We start from the raw sequence: 17,830 nt of genomic DNA on the forward strand, positions 1-17,830 counted from the left end.
CCTTACAGTGGCACAGCTGTACCGCTACAGCTGCACTGCTGTAAGGTCTCCCTGGCCGGCATAATTAAACTACTCCCAGTGAGCAGCAGTATCTATGCCAGCAGCAGAGTGAAAGAAATAACGTTTGACATAATGCTGTCCACACCATCATTTCTATCAGTGAAATTTATGTCGGTCAGTGAAATTTATGTGTTTTTACTGACAAAAGTGCTACTGTAGACATAGCTTATTTGTTTTAACCAGAATTGTTTATATTCCACCAACCAAGAGATCCCAATGAATCACAAAACCATGGCTGCTTACAAGCCTCAAACACCTACAGCTTCCAGGACAGAAAATTGGTACAGTGAATTTAATGATATTGCAGCTGTGTATAGCATGCAAGAGATAGGGAAAAGGCCAAACCTGCCCCCTGCAAAAAAACCAAAAAAAAACCAAAAAAACAAACCCCCACCACAGTTTGCATTGTTCTTTTCTCTCTCTCTCTGAGTCCTTTAAAAACATAACTAGATGGGCTCTTCAAGGGACAAACTGTGTTTTTTGCATAATAAGATCCTGTCTAACATAAGATCCTGATCCAGCCTGTTTTGCCTCTGGTCTCCATCATAAAAGACAGTTACCTTTTCCATAATTGGTGTTCTTTGAGATGTGTTGTTCATGTCTATTCCAACAGGTGTGCGTGCTCACCACGTGCACCAGTGCCGGAAGTTTTTCCCCTAGCAGTACCCATGGGGGGAGTGCCCCCTGCAACCCCTGGAATGGCGCCTACCTGGAGCGGTATAAAGGGAGCTCTGCGCTTCCCCTACCCTCAGTTCTTTCTTGCCAGACAACTCTGACAGAGGGGAAGGAGGGTGGGATGTGGAATAGACATGAGCAACACATCTTGAAGAACACCAGTTATGGAAAAGGTAACTGTCTTTTCTTCTTCGAGAGATTGCTGATGTGTATTCCACAATAGGTGATTCCAAGCTATATCGGATGGAGGTGGGTAGGAGTTCACAAGTTCCCAGGATGGAGGAGAGCCCTGCCGAACCCGGCGTCATCCCTGGTTTGGGGGACTATAGCATAGTGCGAGGTGAACGTGTGAACTGAAGACCACGTGGCAGCCCTACAAATGTCCTGGATGGGGACATGGGCCACGAAGGCATGGGGACATGGGGGACACCTGCCAGCTCATAGCAGGACCAGGACGAATGTGGACTTGGTGTTGTTTACCAACAGGCCCAAAGCAGTGCACGTGGACAGGAGGAGAGCCACGTGATCCCTCACCTGCAACCGGTGCAACCTATTTTCCAGATAGGGAAATATTTGGACCCCCCCCCGCCATCTGAGATAGGCCGCTATCAGTGACATGCATTTTGTAAACACCCTGGAGGCAACAGACAGACCAAACGGGAGGACCGTGAATTGGTAATGATTCTGTCCCACCACAAAATGGAGGAAGCACCTGTGCCCCTCGAATATGTGGATGTGGAAGTACACGTCCTGTAGATCAAGGGCAGCATACCAGTCCCTTGGATCCAGGGAGGGGATGATGGAGGCCAGGGAGACCATGCGGAACTTGAGTTTCACTATGTACCAGTTCAGACCTTGCAGGTCCAGGATGGGCCTGAGCCCCGCTTTGGCCTTCGGGATAAGGAAATAATGGGAGTAATACCCCTTGCCTATGAACTCCTCGGGCACCGCCTCTATCATTCCTAGTCCTAGGAGCCACCGCACCTCCTGCTCAAGCAGAGTTTTGTGTGAGGGGTTCCCCAAGAGGGATGGGGGTGGTTGGGCAGGGAGGAAGTAAACTGGAGGGTGTAACTCCGGGAGATGGTGTTGAGGACCAATCGGTCCGAGGTTCGCCGCGACCATTCTGGGAGGAAAACACACAACCGGTTGGAGAAGGGGAACTTTCTGGTGAGGAGTGGCAGGGTGCCCCCAAGTGTCCCGTCAAAAATGCCTTTTCCCTGCCTGCTTGCCCTGGAAGGACCCAGGCTGCGGGGTAGGTCAAGACTGCCTCTGAGGGCATCTCTTATAGTCCTGCTGCTTCTTATGGGTGGCCTCATACTTCGGGAGGGCGGCCTGGGCAGGAATCTGCTGCGGCTCAAACTTAGGTTTTGCTGGAGACGGGACAGAGGCCCAGAGCTGGAGGGTTGTGCGGGAGTCTTTCATGCCATGCAGCCTTGTATCTGTTTCCTCCGCAAACAAAGCCTTCCTGTCAAACAGGAGATCCTGCATGGGAGACTGTGCCTCGTTGGACAGCCCAGAGAGCAGGAGCAATGACGCCCATGTCATGGACACCGCGGAGGCCACTGATCATGTGGCCACGTCCGCTGCATCCGAGGCTGCCTCCAGGGAGGCCCTAGCGGCCGCTGCCCCTTCCTCCACTAGTGCCCTGAACTTCTTCCTATCGCGCTCCTGGAGGGAGTCCTCAAACTTGGGCAGGGAGCCCCACAGATTGAATTTGTACCGGCCCAGAAGAGCCTGATGTTTGCCACTCGTAACTGGAAGCTCAAAGACTAATAAATTTTCCTTCTGAAAGAGTCCAGTCTCCAAGAGTCTTTGTTCTTTGGGGTCGGGGCTGGTTGACCTTGCCGTTCCCTGTGGTTGACCAACTCGACCACCAGGGAGTTGGGCGCCGGGTGGGTGTACAGGTACTCATGCCCTTTAGTGGGTACAAAGTACTTGCGTTCTGCCTTTTTAGAGATGGAGGCCAACGAGGCTGGTGTTTGCCACAGGGCATTTGAAATCTTAGCCACCCCTACATAGAGAGGCAAGACCACCATACCTGGTGCTGATGAGGACAACACATTAAACAGGGAGTCTGAGGGCTCCTCCATCTCCTCTGCTTGGAGGTGGAAGCTTGCTGCCACCCTCTTTAAGAGTTCTTGGTGGGCCCTGAAGTCCTCCTGCGGGTGGAGCCGCAATTGCCTCCTCTGGGCGGGGCGAGGAGGCCAGTGCAGTGCTCTGGGTGTCAGCTGGCACCAGAGGGTCCACCACTTGGTCAGACTCTGGGCACGGTGCTGAGGATGTACGTCCCACTGACTCCTTTCTCAGGGGTCTGGAGAGGGAGGCTGATGGTGCTTCCGACACTCCGGCCTCCGAGCGAGCTCCCACTGTGGGCTGCGCTGGAGGCCATGGCGCCCACTGATACCATTGGGCTGGCCACGACGCTCAGTGCCACTGCACCTGCTGTAGCACTGGTGGAGCCGGCTGTTTGGGTTGGCTGGCCTGGCCCATTGAAGGACAGCTACGAATGGAGACCAGGTTGGCATAAGATCTGCTGCTATCTCTGGACTGGGAGGAGTGGCAGTGCTGGGACCTATGACGGCCACGGGACCGCGATCTCGACGAGGAGGACTGGTACAGACAGCTGCTCTGCTAACGTCCTCGACGGGCGGACCTGCGACGGCAAGACGACGGCGATCGATGCTACAGTGCCTTGGTGAAGACTTGGAGTGGGAGTCCGAGCGGGAAAGGCATTGACGACCACGCTGTGACCGACTGCGGTACCCTCTCCGAGACAAGGACTGTTGGAGATGCCAGCCGTGGTCCCACTGATATTCGGTCCTTGAGGACGAGCAGTGCTAAGAGTCCCGGACGGACGGAACCCAGCCAGACAGTCTGGTCAGTGGTGAGGGCGATCCACATGGACTCTGCCCCGAGCGGTCGCTGGGTGGTGAATGGAGTCGGAAACGTTCCCTCGACCGAGACTGGGCTGGAGGCAACTGCGGAGAGCCCAATGGCGGCTTGCCTCTGGAGCGTGGGGCCGACATTGGCGGCACTCCGGGCACCACATGGACATAACATCCTGGGTTGGTTGAAGGGCTTCAGGTGTAGATGGCATCCAGGCATCCGGAGAGGCCTGTTCCGAAGGGGCTGGGCTACTCCGCTCAACGTGAGTTGGAGGCCTGCGGCCCAGGGGGATTGAGGACTGCCTGACATTGGCCTAGCCTCTGTCCCAGACTTCCCTTGGTGCCGCAGAGAAGAGGGAGTCTTCCTGGCCCTCTTGGTGTGCCCCGTGGACGGGGAGCGGTGCCGACTGGTTGATGGCACTGGAGGGTCGCCGCATACCGATGCCGTGGTGCCGGGTACTGGTTTGGAGTGGCGTGACAGAACCAGGGTCAGTACCGACTCCATCAGGATGGCCCGGAGCCTGATGTCCCTTTCTCTTTTGGTCCTAGGCTTAAACGACTTACAAATCTTGCACCTTTCACTGATATGGGTTTCTCCCAAACAGTGCAAACTGTCTGTGTGCGGGTCACTTCTTGGCATAGAATGCCTACAAGAGCCGCACGACTTAAATCCCGGGGAGCGGGGCATGCCCCGGCCTGGGCTCACTGACTAACTAAACAGCTAACTAGCTACAGGTACTAACACTGAACGAACTAACAGTTCTGGGGATGAGCTACAACAAAGCTGGACCAGAGCAGTTCCGATGCACCTTCACTGGTGGAAGAAGGAACTGAGGGTGGGGGAGGCGCGCAGCTCCCCTTTTACCATCCCAGCAGGCACTCCCCCCATATGGGTACTGCTAGGGGAAAAACTTCCAGCTCCAGTGCACATGGCGAGCACGCACACCTATTGTGAAATACAATCACTCAAAGAAGAATATACACATGCAACAATATAATAAGGAATGGTGATGTGTACAGGTGAGTCTAGTGGCCAAAAGACTGTTTAGACTAATATAATTGCTATGATAATTTTCTGGATCTGTATGATACTTTTCTGTCTGATGTGCTATGTTCTGCTATGTGTCATCTTTCCCTCTTTTCTTATGGTTTGTTTCTCTTTTTCCTCAGAGTTTTCTTAAAAAAGAGTAATGACCAAAAGTAAAACATTACTCTCTCACGTACCTACTTCTATATTTTTTCTTACTGATGAGGAGTGCCAGCTCTGCCACAGTTAAGGACAAGACCAGCTTTCTGTGTAAAGCTTGACTGTTTTAAGCGCTATAAAATCCACACAGTTATTTGGATTGCCTTCAAATTTGGTGTGCCTCATGACGATGTGGGTTTCAGTTACTGATCCAAATGTGGGGCCATTTGATCAAGAGATTTCCAAGATGCAGCCCCTGGACAAAAACAGCTTTTCTAAAGGTTGAAATATTTTTGCAACTTTTTTTGTGCACAGACAGAGATCAAACTATGGCTCAGATCATTGCATCAGAGTCTCAAATGCTCGAGAGGTACCCCAACAGAGTGCATGCCACCTACTAGCCCTCTGGAGGAAATCAAATTACAATGTTATTAGCCAAAGAGTTTGGTTTTTCTGTTAGGCGGGCACTGAGCAGTTTTAAGGCTCACATGCTAAATGGATTACACGGTGCATGTGCAGAGATGGGGTTAATGGGGTTGAAAGCTAGCTATGACTCTCAGGACCTGAATAGCTCAAGGGGAAATGTTACAGAACCTGAGCAACATCCAGGCAAGGCAGAAATCTGAAGTTTAAAAAAGGAGGCATGTTGCTCAAATCTGCTTCTGTCAAAGGATGTTTCCTCTTTGGGGGAAATATAATCCGAGTACAGCAGAATATTCAGTAGCCAATGAAACTATTTTAAAAACAAAATAATTTATATATGTACATTCTCACTGGGATGAGAGGGTGATTAACGGTGGAACAATAGGTGACAATATGGGGAGAAGGGTTTGGGGTGCAGCAAGGGGAGGGGTGATTATGGGTAAGGAGGGATTAGAAGTGGGAGGGCGTCAGGTGATGGGAATGGGTGGGAGCTTGGTGAAGCAGGAGGAGAGGGTGGATACTGGAAAAGGGGACATGGGGGTGAGTGACAGGAGGTGAATAGGGGCAGGGGCTCCTGTCATCCCCACATTGTCCCCTCCTGTGTCCAAGAATTTTGTTGGCAGGTGGGGTGCTGCCCATCTACTGTGGTCTGACCCCCTGTAACCCTCTTATCTCCCTCTTGTGTGAAAGGTTCTGTGGTGTCCCTTGCCCTTCTGGGGTTACCTGAGACCCTCTCCCTATTCTACCATGTGAGCTGGGACAGGGGGTGCTCACCCTTTTCCCTGCCCCTCATGTGAACCAGGATCTGGAAAAGCCCTTCCCACTGGGTGGGAGATGAGAACATGCATCCTGAGATCATGAGCCAAAAACATGTTTCTTACACGGGGGGTAAGAAGTTGAGAATGGGCATGCTTGATGGATCTCACAGACTATCCAGCACTGGACAGGGAAGGGGAACAACTACTGACATGAATAGAGGAATTCACACATCTCAGAGCTATTGTTCTGGGCTGTATTAATCTCCATGGGGTGTTCTCATTCAACTGAGACCATCACATTCACACCTCTAAAAATCTCCTCTACTTGCAGGGATTATCTTTTGCTGCAGACACCCATGTAGCTAAGCATTTGATGATGATTAATTTCATAAATAGTATAGCAGAGCTCTGTTGAAGTTAAGACTGAGAAGATGTTTTCTGTTTAAAGAACGATTCTTCTAAGTGTTCTACCATCCAAATGTGTACCTGGATTGTCTTGATAGTTACTGTATCACTATAAAACCATGGGGTATGGTTAGTTATTCAAATTTAGCGTAATTTGAGTAAGAGGTACCTGAGATACAGCCCCCGCGCCTTCCTTCCAAAACAAAAGCTTTTCTTCAAAGTTCACAGATTCTACCTTTTTGTACATATTTTGTATGTGTGCGTGCGTGCACACGTGTGTCGTGCATCTCGCTTATAAAATGTAAATTGCTTAATTGGACTGGAAGGGGAGGGTGAGCTGTGCGGCTGGGAGAGTACATGTTGTGGGGAATAGTGGGGGAGAGAGGGAGGCATAACAGTTACCAATCACAAGCTTAAATTTACTGTAACCACCATGTAATACAACCGTCAAGCTCTCAGGACACAGACCATGTCTAAGATTTCTCTCAACAGCTTATTAGCAATTACACACTTCAAACATTTCAGAGCACATCCATTATCCCCATTCTACTGCAACAAAGTGTACGGGGGAAGGCCTCATACAGCAGTCTGAGGACTCATACATACATTATCCCCATTCTACTGCAACAAAGTGTACTTGGGACTCACACAGCAAATGTGTGATCTAGCGGGTAGAACAGTGGACTGGGACTTGGAAAACCTGGGTTCTGTTCCCAGCTCTGCCACTAGCCTGCTAGAGGACTTTGGCCAAGTCACTTCTGCTCTTTGTGCCACACTATCTCCATGTGAACAAAGGGAATAATTCCCTCCTTGAGATCTACTGATGAAAAACACTTTGTAAGAACTAGGTATTATTAAAATTATTTGCTCATAAGAGTGTCTGAAGTGCACATCTATGGGAGAACTAAAAACTACCAACAGCATTTCTCTTCTTGTTCACAAAACCAGAAAATTAAATGGTAAAAAAACTTAGTTAATCCAGAGTTAAGTTTGCCTGGCGACAGCTTATGCCCTTCCAGAACACAGAGTTCAGAAAAACTCAAACTTGTGAAAACTAGGAAATACAGAGTTAAGGTATGCATCCACAGAACGCTAACTCTGCCCTCTTTGAGTAATGCCGTAATACACCTATTACACACACACACTCTGCCTTTGCCCTGTACAAGAACAAGAGCTACTTACACTTTTACAGTTAGCCTACTCCACAGAAAGAACACATCTGCTAAATTTTACAAGTCCCTTCAATCCCTTTTACAACACCTTTACTCTTATGTACACAATGACATCTAAGACTATACTTTCACTTATACCTCATTAGTGTGGTCTGAATTTAATCTCCCACCTAATTTCTACACAATGCAATGCTGAAATGAAGCATATTGGATCTCTCACAGTTGCATGCACCTTTCCTTTGATCACACACACACACACACACACACACACACACACACACACAGGGGGCAGGGAGAGGGCCTCACACACATCCCCAGAGAGACCCGGTCCCCTCGATTGTCTCATATCACAATTACAACTCTTCCAAGCTGCTCTATCTTATTTCTCTACCATTCACTACAGCTACACCTAACACAGTGAATATAGCTGGAGTGTATGCAAATAATCATCAGTGGCTCTTACCAGCTTCAGGGAGGCAGAGTTAAGGTTGCACAGATGTGTACCTTTAACACTATTTCTGGGTTTTAACAAGTTTGAGTTTTGCTGAACTCAGTGTTCTGGAAGGGCACAAACTATTGCCAGGCAATCTTAACTCTGAGTTAACAAAGTTTTTAGTCATTTAATTTAACTTTAGTTAGTGTTCTTATACACAGCAAAAACATGTAATAAAAACTGATGAAGGGGGAGGCTGTGCTATGAAAGGCTCTTAATGGTCTAAATACAAGTCTACATACCTTTAATTTAGTGTTTTCTATCAAATGCTGAGCCATTGATTTTATCAGAACTTCAAAGAAAAACCACGAATACTGAAAAGAAAACCAAATTACTGCATTATATAAAACTGCAAAACTAGTCTAAAATTTCCAAAACTAAATTAGTCTTTTTGCAGCCAATGACAACCTGGATACAATTAACTATTTACAACATCTGCTAGGAAAGAGATGACATATTGTTTCTTAACGGTTCAGTTCTGAGGATTAGGCTCTACTTTATTAGAAACGAAGGAAAAAGGAAAAGTTTTTTTGACAAATACCTTAAGTAGCTTGTTGCTTGTAAGAAAGTCAGCAGATGGTTTAAGAATTGTTGTCATGGATTTGGTCAGTTCTTCATGTACAGTCTTATAATCAGAAGCAATATAAGACTCAGCTTTATAAGCATACTTGCAAGAAAAAGGAAACAGAATGTAACATGTGGAATTTAAATAAATGCAATTTACTATTTTTAATGTGATTAGTTTTAAAGAAGCAAATTGCTTTATTTTGTATACCTTGACATATGACCTCAAGTAGCTATCCAATCCTTCTTCGTGGCACTGTGCAACAATATGGATAATAACCCTAAAAAAAGATAGAAATGAACAATAAACATAAAACTGCAGAAAAAAATTATGTTCTGCTGTAACAAAAATGTTTACTTTAATTACAGATCAGTTCATTTCTGCAACTTACTACCACATGGAGAAATCTCACATGGGCACAAACCATTAATAATTTAAGCACACTGGACCACTTAAATTCTTTACCTTGTCACATTGACCGTAACTTCCTCTTGAGTAGTTCTAGTGAGAACTCTAAACAATTGGTTTAGGATTGTAGGCAGGAAAGCTATCATCACATGGCTCTCCATAGCATGAAGACTCTAAGAGAAAGAAATATAGTAGTAATATTACTTCCTTGTAGTCAAGCCATTAACATTATTTTCAAAACTCCTCTACAATCTACTTGGAGAACTACGTTCTTAGAAAAAGAACTTTCCCCTTCAAGAAAGGGGGAAAAGGAGGATCTGGGAAATTATAATGCTTTTTGAAAATCTAAATACACTATATTCACCCTCTTGTCCACATGCTTGTTGACCCCCTCAAAGAATTCCAATATTGACTATTCCCCAACAAATTATGTTCATCTGTGTGTCTGACAATTTTGATCTTTACTATAGTTTCAACCAGCTTGCCCAGTACTGAAGTCAGACTTACCGGCCTGTAATTGCCGGAGTCACCACTGGAGCCCTTTTTAAAACTTGGTGTCACATTAACTACTCTCCTGTCATTTGGTACAGAAACTGATTTAAATGAAAGGTTACAGACTAGTTAGTAGTCCTGCAGTTTCACATTGGAGTTCCTTCAGAATTCTCGGGTGAATACCATCTGGTCCTGGTGACTTATTACCGTTTAGTTTATCGATTTGTTTCAAAACCTCCTCTAATGACACCTCAATCTGGAACAGGTCCTCAGATTTGTCACCTAAAAAGAATGGCTCAGGTTTGGGAATCTCCCTCATATCCTCAACTGTGAAGACCGATGCAAAGAATTCATTTAGTTTCTCCGCAATGGTCTTATCCTTGAGTGCTCCTTTGGCATCTCAACTGTCCAGTGGCCCCACTGGTTATTTAGCAGGCTTCCTGCTTCTGATATACTTAAACAATTTTTTTGCTATTACTTTTTCAGTCTTTGACTAGCTATTCTTCAAATTCTTTTTTGGCCTTCCTAATTATGTTTTTACACTTCATTTGCCAGAGTTTGTGCTCCTTTCTGTTTTTCTCACTAGGATTTAACTTCCACTTTTTAAAGGGTGCCTTTTTGCCTCTCACTGCTTCTTTTACTTTGTTGTTTAGCTATGGTGGCTCTTTTTTGGTTCTGTTACTATGTTTTTTAATTTGGGGTACACATTTAAGTTAAGCCTCTATTATGGTGTCTTTAAAAAGTTTCCATGCAGCTTTGCAAGGATTTTACTTTTAGTGCTGTACCTTTTAATTTGTTTAACTAATCTCCTCATTTTTGTGTCGTTCCCCTTTCTGAAATTAAATGCTACAGTGTTGGGCCGCTGTGTCTTTTCCCTGCTACAGGGATGTTAAATTTAATTATATTATGGTCACTATTACCAAGCGGTTCAGCTATATTCACCTCTTGGATCTGATCTTGTGCTCTACTTAGGAGTAAGTCAAGAATTGCCTCTCTTCTTGTGGGTTCCAGGACTAGCTGCTCCAAGAAGCAGTCATTTAAGGTGTCAAGAAATTTTATCTCTGCATCCAGTCCTGATGTGGTATGTACCCAGTCAATCTGGGGAAGTTGAAATCCCACATTATTATTGAGTTTTTTATTTTAATAGTCTCTAATCTCCTTGAGCATTTCACAGTCACCATCACCATCCTGGTCAGGTGGTTGGTAATATATCCCTACTGCTATATTCTTATTATTCAAGCATGGAATTACTATCCATAGAGATTCTATGGTACAGTTTGGTTCATTTAAGATTTTTACTTCATTTGATTCTATGCTTTCTTCCATATATAGCGCAATTCCCTCACCAGCACGACCTGTTCTGTCCTTCTGATATATTTTGTACCCTGGTCTTATTGTGTCCCGTTAATTATTCTCATTCCACCAAGTTTCTGTGATGCCTAATATATCAGTATCCTCATTTAATACAAGGCACTCTAGTTCACACATATTATTTAAACTTCTAGCATTGGTATATAAGCACTTAAAAAGCTTGCCACTCTTTAGCTTTTTCCTATTACATGATCTAATTGAATAAGACTTTTTTCATTTGACTGTTTCTCATCAGATACCACCTGTATTTCATCTTCCATACTGAAAACTGACGATTTATTCTGACAATTAAAACTGATGATTCTCCTCCTCTCGAGGACATAGAGCAGGGGTTGGCAACCTTTGGCATGCGGTGCATCAGGGTAGTCTGCTGGGGGCCCACGAGACATTGCGTTTACATTGACCACTTGCAGGCATGGCCCCCCCGCAGCTCCCAGTGACCTCAGTTCGCCATTCCTGGACAATGGGAGCTGCGGGAAGCCGAGGGCCGCAGGGTCGTGCTGGCCGCCACTTCCCACAGCTCCCATTGGCCAGGAACGGTGAACTGTGGCCACTGGGAGCTGCGTGGGGCCGTGCCTGTGGACAGTCAATGTCAGCAAAATGTCTCGTGGTCCACCAGCTGATTACCTTGTATAGACCCCCCCTTTCCCAAAAGTTTTCCCAATTTCTAATAAATCTAAACCCCTCCCCCACATACCATCGTCTCATCCATGCGAGACCCCGCAGTTCAGCCTGTCTAACTGGCCCTGTGCGTGGAACTGGAAGGATTTTAGAGAATGATACCATGGAGGTCCTGAACTTCAATCTCTTACCTAGCAGACTACATTTGACCTCCAGGACCTCTCTCCTGTCCTTCCCTATGTCATTGGTACCTACATGTACCACAACCACCCGCTCCTCTCCTGCACTACACGTAAGTCTATCTCGATGTCTTGAGAGATCTGCAACCTTCGCACCAGGCAGGCAAGTCACCATGCGGTTCTCCCAGTCATCGTAAACCCAGCTATCTATGTTTCTAATGACTGAATCGCCCATAACTATGACCTGTCTCTTCCTAATAACTGGAGTTCCCTCCCCTGGAGGGGTATCCTCAGTGCAAGAGAATACCACATCATCATCTGGAAGCAGGGTTCCAACTATGGAATTGTTTCTCTCTGCTCCAGATGGGTGTTCTCCTTACCTGAGGCTTTCATCCTCCTCAGCAGCACAGAGGCTGTCAGACTGGGGATGGGACCGTTTTACTGTGTCCCAGAAAGTCTCATCTATGTACCTCTGTCTCCCTTAGCTCCTCCAGTTCAGCCACCCTGGTCTCAAAAGCCCGTACTTGGTCTCTGAAGGCCAGGAGTTCCTTGTACTGAATGCACACATATGCCACCTGCCCATAGGGCAGGTAATCACACATGTTGCACTGGGTGCAATAAACTATGATAAAGTGTACTAGGGAACCTTTAGTGCACACCAGCAGGGTCTGCATGGACCAATCAATGCAGTGATACTCAGACCTCAGTGGTTCAGGAGCCAAATTGGCAATCAACATCACCCAAAAGAGCCACAGTAGTGTGAGTTCATTGTTTTATTTACTATAGTGCTATATATTCATATTTAAATAGTATGACAGGAAAAATATATACAATTTTCACAGCAAAATGACTGACCAAGTATTATTATTTTATCAACTACAATTGGTTAATAACATGGTAAAAGCATCCTGATAGGGTAAAAACTTAGACTGATTAGTAATTACATCACACCGAGTTTTAACAACATGTGCTGCAAAGAACCACAGGAGACACATTAAAGAGCCTCTTGGGGCTTAAGAGCCACAATCTGAGTATCGCTGAGTTAATGCACACACGTTACTGGGATTCAGAAATCACACCCCTGTAGTCCGCATTACTGCTCCATGTAGACAAGACTTTAGATACAAGAAACTCTGTTTTCCCCCCCGCCAGTATTTACTGGATAAACATCCATTTCATTTATTTTGTATTGGGAGGCTTTATTGGTGGTTATTGATTAAAACTGAAAATTGGAAGCTCTATATATTAAATATAATACTGCCGTGTATTTATTTGGCACTTGACATTTGATGATTTCAAAATAATGTCAGGAAAGAAGGATGGTTTTGTGGTTAATGCGCTACACTCAGACACAGAAGAGCTGGCTTCAATTCTCAGCTTTTCCAGACTTTCTGCATGACCTTGGGCAAGTCACATCATCTCTGTGTCTCAGCTCCATATTTAAAACGAAGATAATACTGTTTCCTTTCTTCCACCCTTTCTATGCCTTGCTTATTTAGATTGTAAATTCTTTAAAACAGGGATAATGTCTTACTGTGTGTATGCACAGTGCCCAGGCACAATGAAGACCTAATCTCAGTTGTAGCTTGAGACAGTAAAGTAATCGATGATAAATACTTTACAACCATCCATTAATTTAGCCTTACTACATTCCTGTGATGCAGACAGCATCCTCTGTGAGGCACAAGGAGATTAAGTTTCAGAATGGTAGTCGTGTTAGTCTGTATCAGCAAAAAGAACAAGTAGTACTTGTGGCACCTTAAAGACTAACACATTTATTTGAGCATAAGCTTTTGTGGGCTAAAACCCACCTCATCGGATGTATGCAGTGGAAAATATTGTAGGAAGATATATTCATACACACACACAGAGAACATGAAAAAATGGGTGTTGCCATACACACTATAATGAGAGTAATCAATTAAGGTGAATATTTATAATTGATTACTCTCATTATAGTGTGTATGGCAACACCCATTTTTTCATGTTCTCTGTGTGTGTGGGTGAATATATCTTCCTACAATATTTTCCACTGCATACATCCAATGAGGTGGGTTTTAGCCCACGAAAGCTTATGGTCAAATAAATGTGTTAGTCTCTAAGGTGTCACAAGTATTCCTCATTCTTTTTAAGGAGATTAAGGTGACTTGTACAAGTCACACAGAAAATTAATGGAAAAGCCAGGAATAGTACTATGTCTCTGGACTCCAAGTCCTCTGCCTTAACCACAATATTATTTTTCTGGTCTCCAAAGGCAACATGTTGAAGCTGATGTTTTGTTAACCGTAATGTAGTCACGTTGGCCAAGATGCAGATACATAAAGTTTGGTCCCTAAATCCGTATTTCAGCCTCTTAAAAAGTGGCTTGATTTTCTGAGGGGCTAAGTACCCACAATTAAGTCAACAAGAGCTGCATGTACTTACGAAAATAAATAGATTTAGGTGCCTGGCCTTCAGCAGCTATTTTAAAATTCTGGCCAATTTGGCTAAATTAACATTCCTGTGGGAACCTTACTTTTTTGTTCAAGCTATATTAATCTTGAGAGAAGGTGGTTGAGGTGACTGGGGGCTAAACCTAGCCAAACTCCATCATTATCGCATCCTGATTTGAAGCCCCACCCTCAATTGATATGACCACAGTCCTTTCCCCCTCTCGCCCACTTCCCAATTTTATTAAATCTGTTACATCACTGCTGTTTTGTACCTTAAGATACTTTACAAGATCAGTTCCTAAGGCCTGGGCTCCAGACTCCGTTTTCTGACAGTACTCAAAAAAATTGTGTAAGTGCTGGTCCTACCAGAAACAAGAGAACCAAAGTTAATCAGCAATAACTGAAGTTTAATTCCATAATCAAGAGGAACAAAGCAATGCACTTCCAAATGCCAGTATAAAATAGGTGTATACCAAACAGCCAAAAACTTCAACCACATTAAATGGATCCATTACTGAAAAATCATTTCACAAAATAGCATGTACATTTCCTTAAAAATAATTGACAGGGAGAAAAATATTACTACAATTGCCCTGATTAACAGTAATAAGCATGTATTGTCTAAGACCTGTATTTGATTCTATCAGTACAGAACCCAAAATACTAATCCAAAATATAGTAATCTGCAGATACAATTATATGTGAAGACAGCCACATCCAGCAGTACAAACTAACTACAGTTTTGTTTTTAAATTTTAAGGAAATGTTTTTAGTACTTGTCAAAGATGCCAAGTGAGTAGCTGAGACTAAAATCATATTTATCTTCAGATCAATACAGTAAAGGTATTGTCCATGCAGCTTTCTCACACTGCCACGCTTTAAATCTCGAGCTAACCTAAAAATCACTTTTAGCTGTCAGAGGGTAGATCACTCTTCATGACCATTCAATCCTTTAGCTCTCTACTTACTCTGACAATAAGCATGTCAGTTAACACTGTCATGGTTTTAATGTGAACAACTGGAATTGGATTGAGACTGGCACTTTTCACTTTGGTTAAAAATGGGGCTGAATTCAAATGTGAACTGATGACTTAGACAAAAGGCTTTGTATTTGATAATCATTTTAAAATTCGCTGCAGCATACAGTACATTTTATATATTAACTATGGGGGAGATTTTCAGAGGCACAAAAAGGGAGTTGGCAGCCTTTTATATGTTTCTTTTCCATCTTTTGTGTGTTTGAAAATCTCCTTTATATATTGTATTCATGCTACAAAGACACCTTAATCATAAAATATTTGTTCTGGTTTTAAACTTACCTGTGTGTATACAGTAGAAACTAGATGCGTAGAAATTTTTAACAATGGTTTGCCTCCATCTACCCATTTAATTTCAGGACCAGAATGCTGTTTGCGCACAAAGAGGAAAAATAATACATTATGTCAGCATACTAACCCAAAACAACAGGACAGTGGTTTGCATACCATATATATGCACATTTCAGACTGTCCTCTAAACTGTAATACTTGTACGTATAAAGTAAAATTGTGCAATGAATAAATCTCAATAATAATGAATAATTGGAAGGCAATGCCACTAAAAATCATTATGAATTATGTATGTAATTACTCAATTAGAAATGGTTCTTTTTAAAGACAAAATGTCCAATAGTATTGGCATCACATGAAAAACTTGCAGGTGGATGAACTTTAAGGGTTAAATAGGCTAACTAACAGTGGATTTTTCTTGTAAGATATGGGTTTTCTGACTCTCCTCTAAGTGTAGGGGAAATCTTCTGGATTACAGGAAATCCTCATTTGATTGGCTGTTCTTGAGGAGGACAGTCAATCAGAGCTGCTGCTTCCACTAAGATAAACTGGTGTCTTAGAATGTGTGCCAGTCAGTGTTCCCTTTCCCTCTCATTTGGGAATGTCAGAGCAATACTCAGCTCTCTAAAGTGAGATCGTATTGGGGAGCTGTTGTTTCCTGCTTGCCCTGCGCATAGGTGCTAGAACTAGGCATGCTAGGAATGCTGCCACATCCCCTGGCTTGAAGTGGTTTCCATCATATAAAGGATTTACAATTTGGTTCAATGGCTCTCAGCACCCCCACTATACAAACTGTTCTAGTATCCCTGACGCTGCATCTAGACGTTCTAGTCCTCCGGATGCCAAGACTTGAGAGGAGAGGGTGAAGAGCTAAGTGCTTCCCTAAAATTAAGGGGAGGGTGGGATAGACATGGCTGGATTATGAAAAGCAAGGAGATGGGGAGGAAGTTAGAGAGTGAAAAGGTGGTGGTGGGGAGGACTGGAGATGGAGAAGGTGGAGAAGCAACTCTCCCAATTAATTCCCTCTTCTCAGTTGAGTTTTGGCCTCCCACCGCTTGCTTCATTTCCCTCTTCAATTAATTTCCCTTTTACTTTCTGCATATCTCCCCCTGACCCCTTTACATTGGCATTTTTATGACTTTATGTAAAGTTATAATCTACAGATTTTGTTTTGACAATGCTGGCAGGTAGGATTTCAGCAGCTCCAAGATTCAGTTTGTGGAACAAGGGCTTTTCTTGGGCGAGAGGTTTATTGAAAGAGAAGTGCATGGATAAGGTGACATTCTAATAAAAGTTAAGAAAAGAACTTCAGATGAATTTGCAAAGCCTTCTTATGTATTTAAATTCAATTTAAAGTATGTCACGCTATAATTGGGAAGTTTTTCATTGGATGAGATGAAGTGGCCAGACCTTGGAATCAGTATGCACGGACCAACAGTTAGGCACTCTCTTCCCTGAACAAAATCTTGGCCAACAAATCATCAACTTAAGGACGCACATATATTCCCAGTTCATGTGTGTGTGGAGCAACCGAAGCTGAACATTTGCATCACTTGCTGAACAAACACCAATATTAAAGAGTGTCTTGGTCTGTCTATTCTAGATTATAAAACTCCAAGGGAATATTTTGAGTGCAACTGAAATACTCTTTAAATGCTTACTACCTTCCCTAATATTATTCTGCTACACAAATGCATATTCCCAGCGAACACGCAGCCACTAAAGAGGCTCTAAATAAAAAGCTTCAAACTATGATCATAATAAAAATGATAGTTTATTTTTAAGTTACATATACTACAGATAACTAAGCAAATGGTAACAATTTTACCACTGGATTTTGAAACAAATGGAGGACCTTTCAGTGTATCAAGAGAGAAAGAACAGATCTGTTATATAGGGAATACTCCTTATACCAGGTGCAGGAATCAGTACAGAATAATTGCTTGAACAAATATTTTTTAAATTTTTTATTAGTCTATTTTTCTCTGCACAGACAACATCCAGTTTTTCACTATTACAAAAAAAACCCCATCACAATATTTAAAAGCTTCTCACACACAACACACAAAGGATAATAGAAAAAAACACTTGATTACATAAAAATCTATATGGGTGCAGGTTGACTCAAGTCCTTGTGAAGCAAAATGACAGGATTTGCTCATATGATTTCTCTAATTTATTTATTTTAGGACTCCACATCAGTTACATCTCCTCTGCAATACATTCTATGTCGCACAATCTGTATCTTGGAAGAGTCATAAAACAAATGTTTTGACTGGAAAATGGCTACTTAAAATTCTTACAAAGCTTAGAACTGAGCATAAGCCCATTTTATTTCTTATATTCTCTTTTGTGAAACACAGAGAAAAAAATATAC

The 17,830-nt window shown here is 43.6% G+C and overlaps 1 protein-coding gene across 23 annotated transcripts in view; it reads right to left on the reverse strand.

Moving 5' to 3' along the window:
• Positions 1-17,830, reverse strand: part of DOCK9 (dedicator of cytokinesis 9) — a 336,811-nt gene that overhangs the window by 131,663 nt on the left and 187,318 nt on the right. For all 23 annotated transcript variants that reach the window (XM_043504710.1, XM_038385871.2, XM_038385827.2 and 20 more), the window contains 6 exons: positions 15,445-15,531; positions 14,398-14,487; positions 9,088-9,203; positions 8,833-8,902; positions 8,599-8,724; positions 8,300-8,371 (listed from right to left, as the gene is read on the reverse strand). In XM_043504710.1, the coding sequence (XP_043360645.1) occupies positions 8,300-8,371; positions 8,599-8,724; positions 8,833-8,902; positions 9,088-9,203; positions 14,398-14,487; positions 15,445-15,531 (561 nt within the window). The remainder of the gene's footprint in view (positions 1-8,299; positions 8,372-8,598; positions 8,725-8,832; positions 8,903-9,087; positions 9,204-14,397; positions 14,488-15,444; positions 15,532-17,830) is intronic.

Source organism: Dermochelys coriacea, chromosome 1, assembly GCF_009764565.3.
Source record: "Dermochelys coriacea isolate rDerCor1 chromosome 1, rDerCor1.pri.v4, whole genome shotgun sequence".
Taxonomy (NCBI): Eukaryota; Metazoa; Chordata; order Testudines; family Dermochelyidae; genus Dermochelys; species Dermochelys coriacea.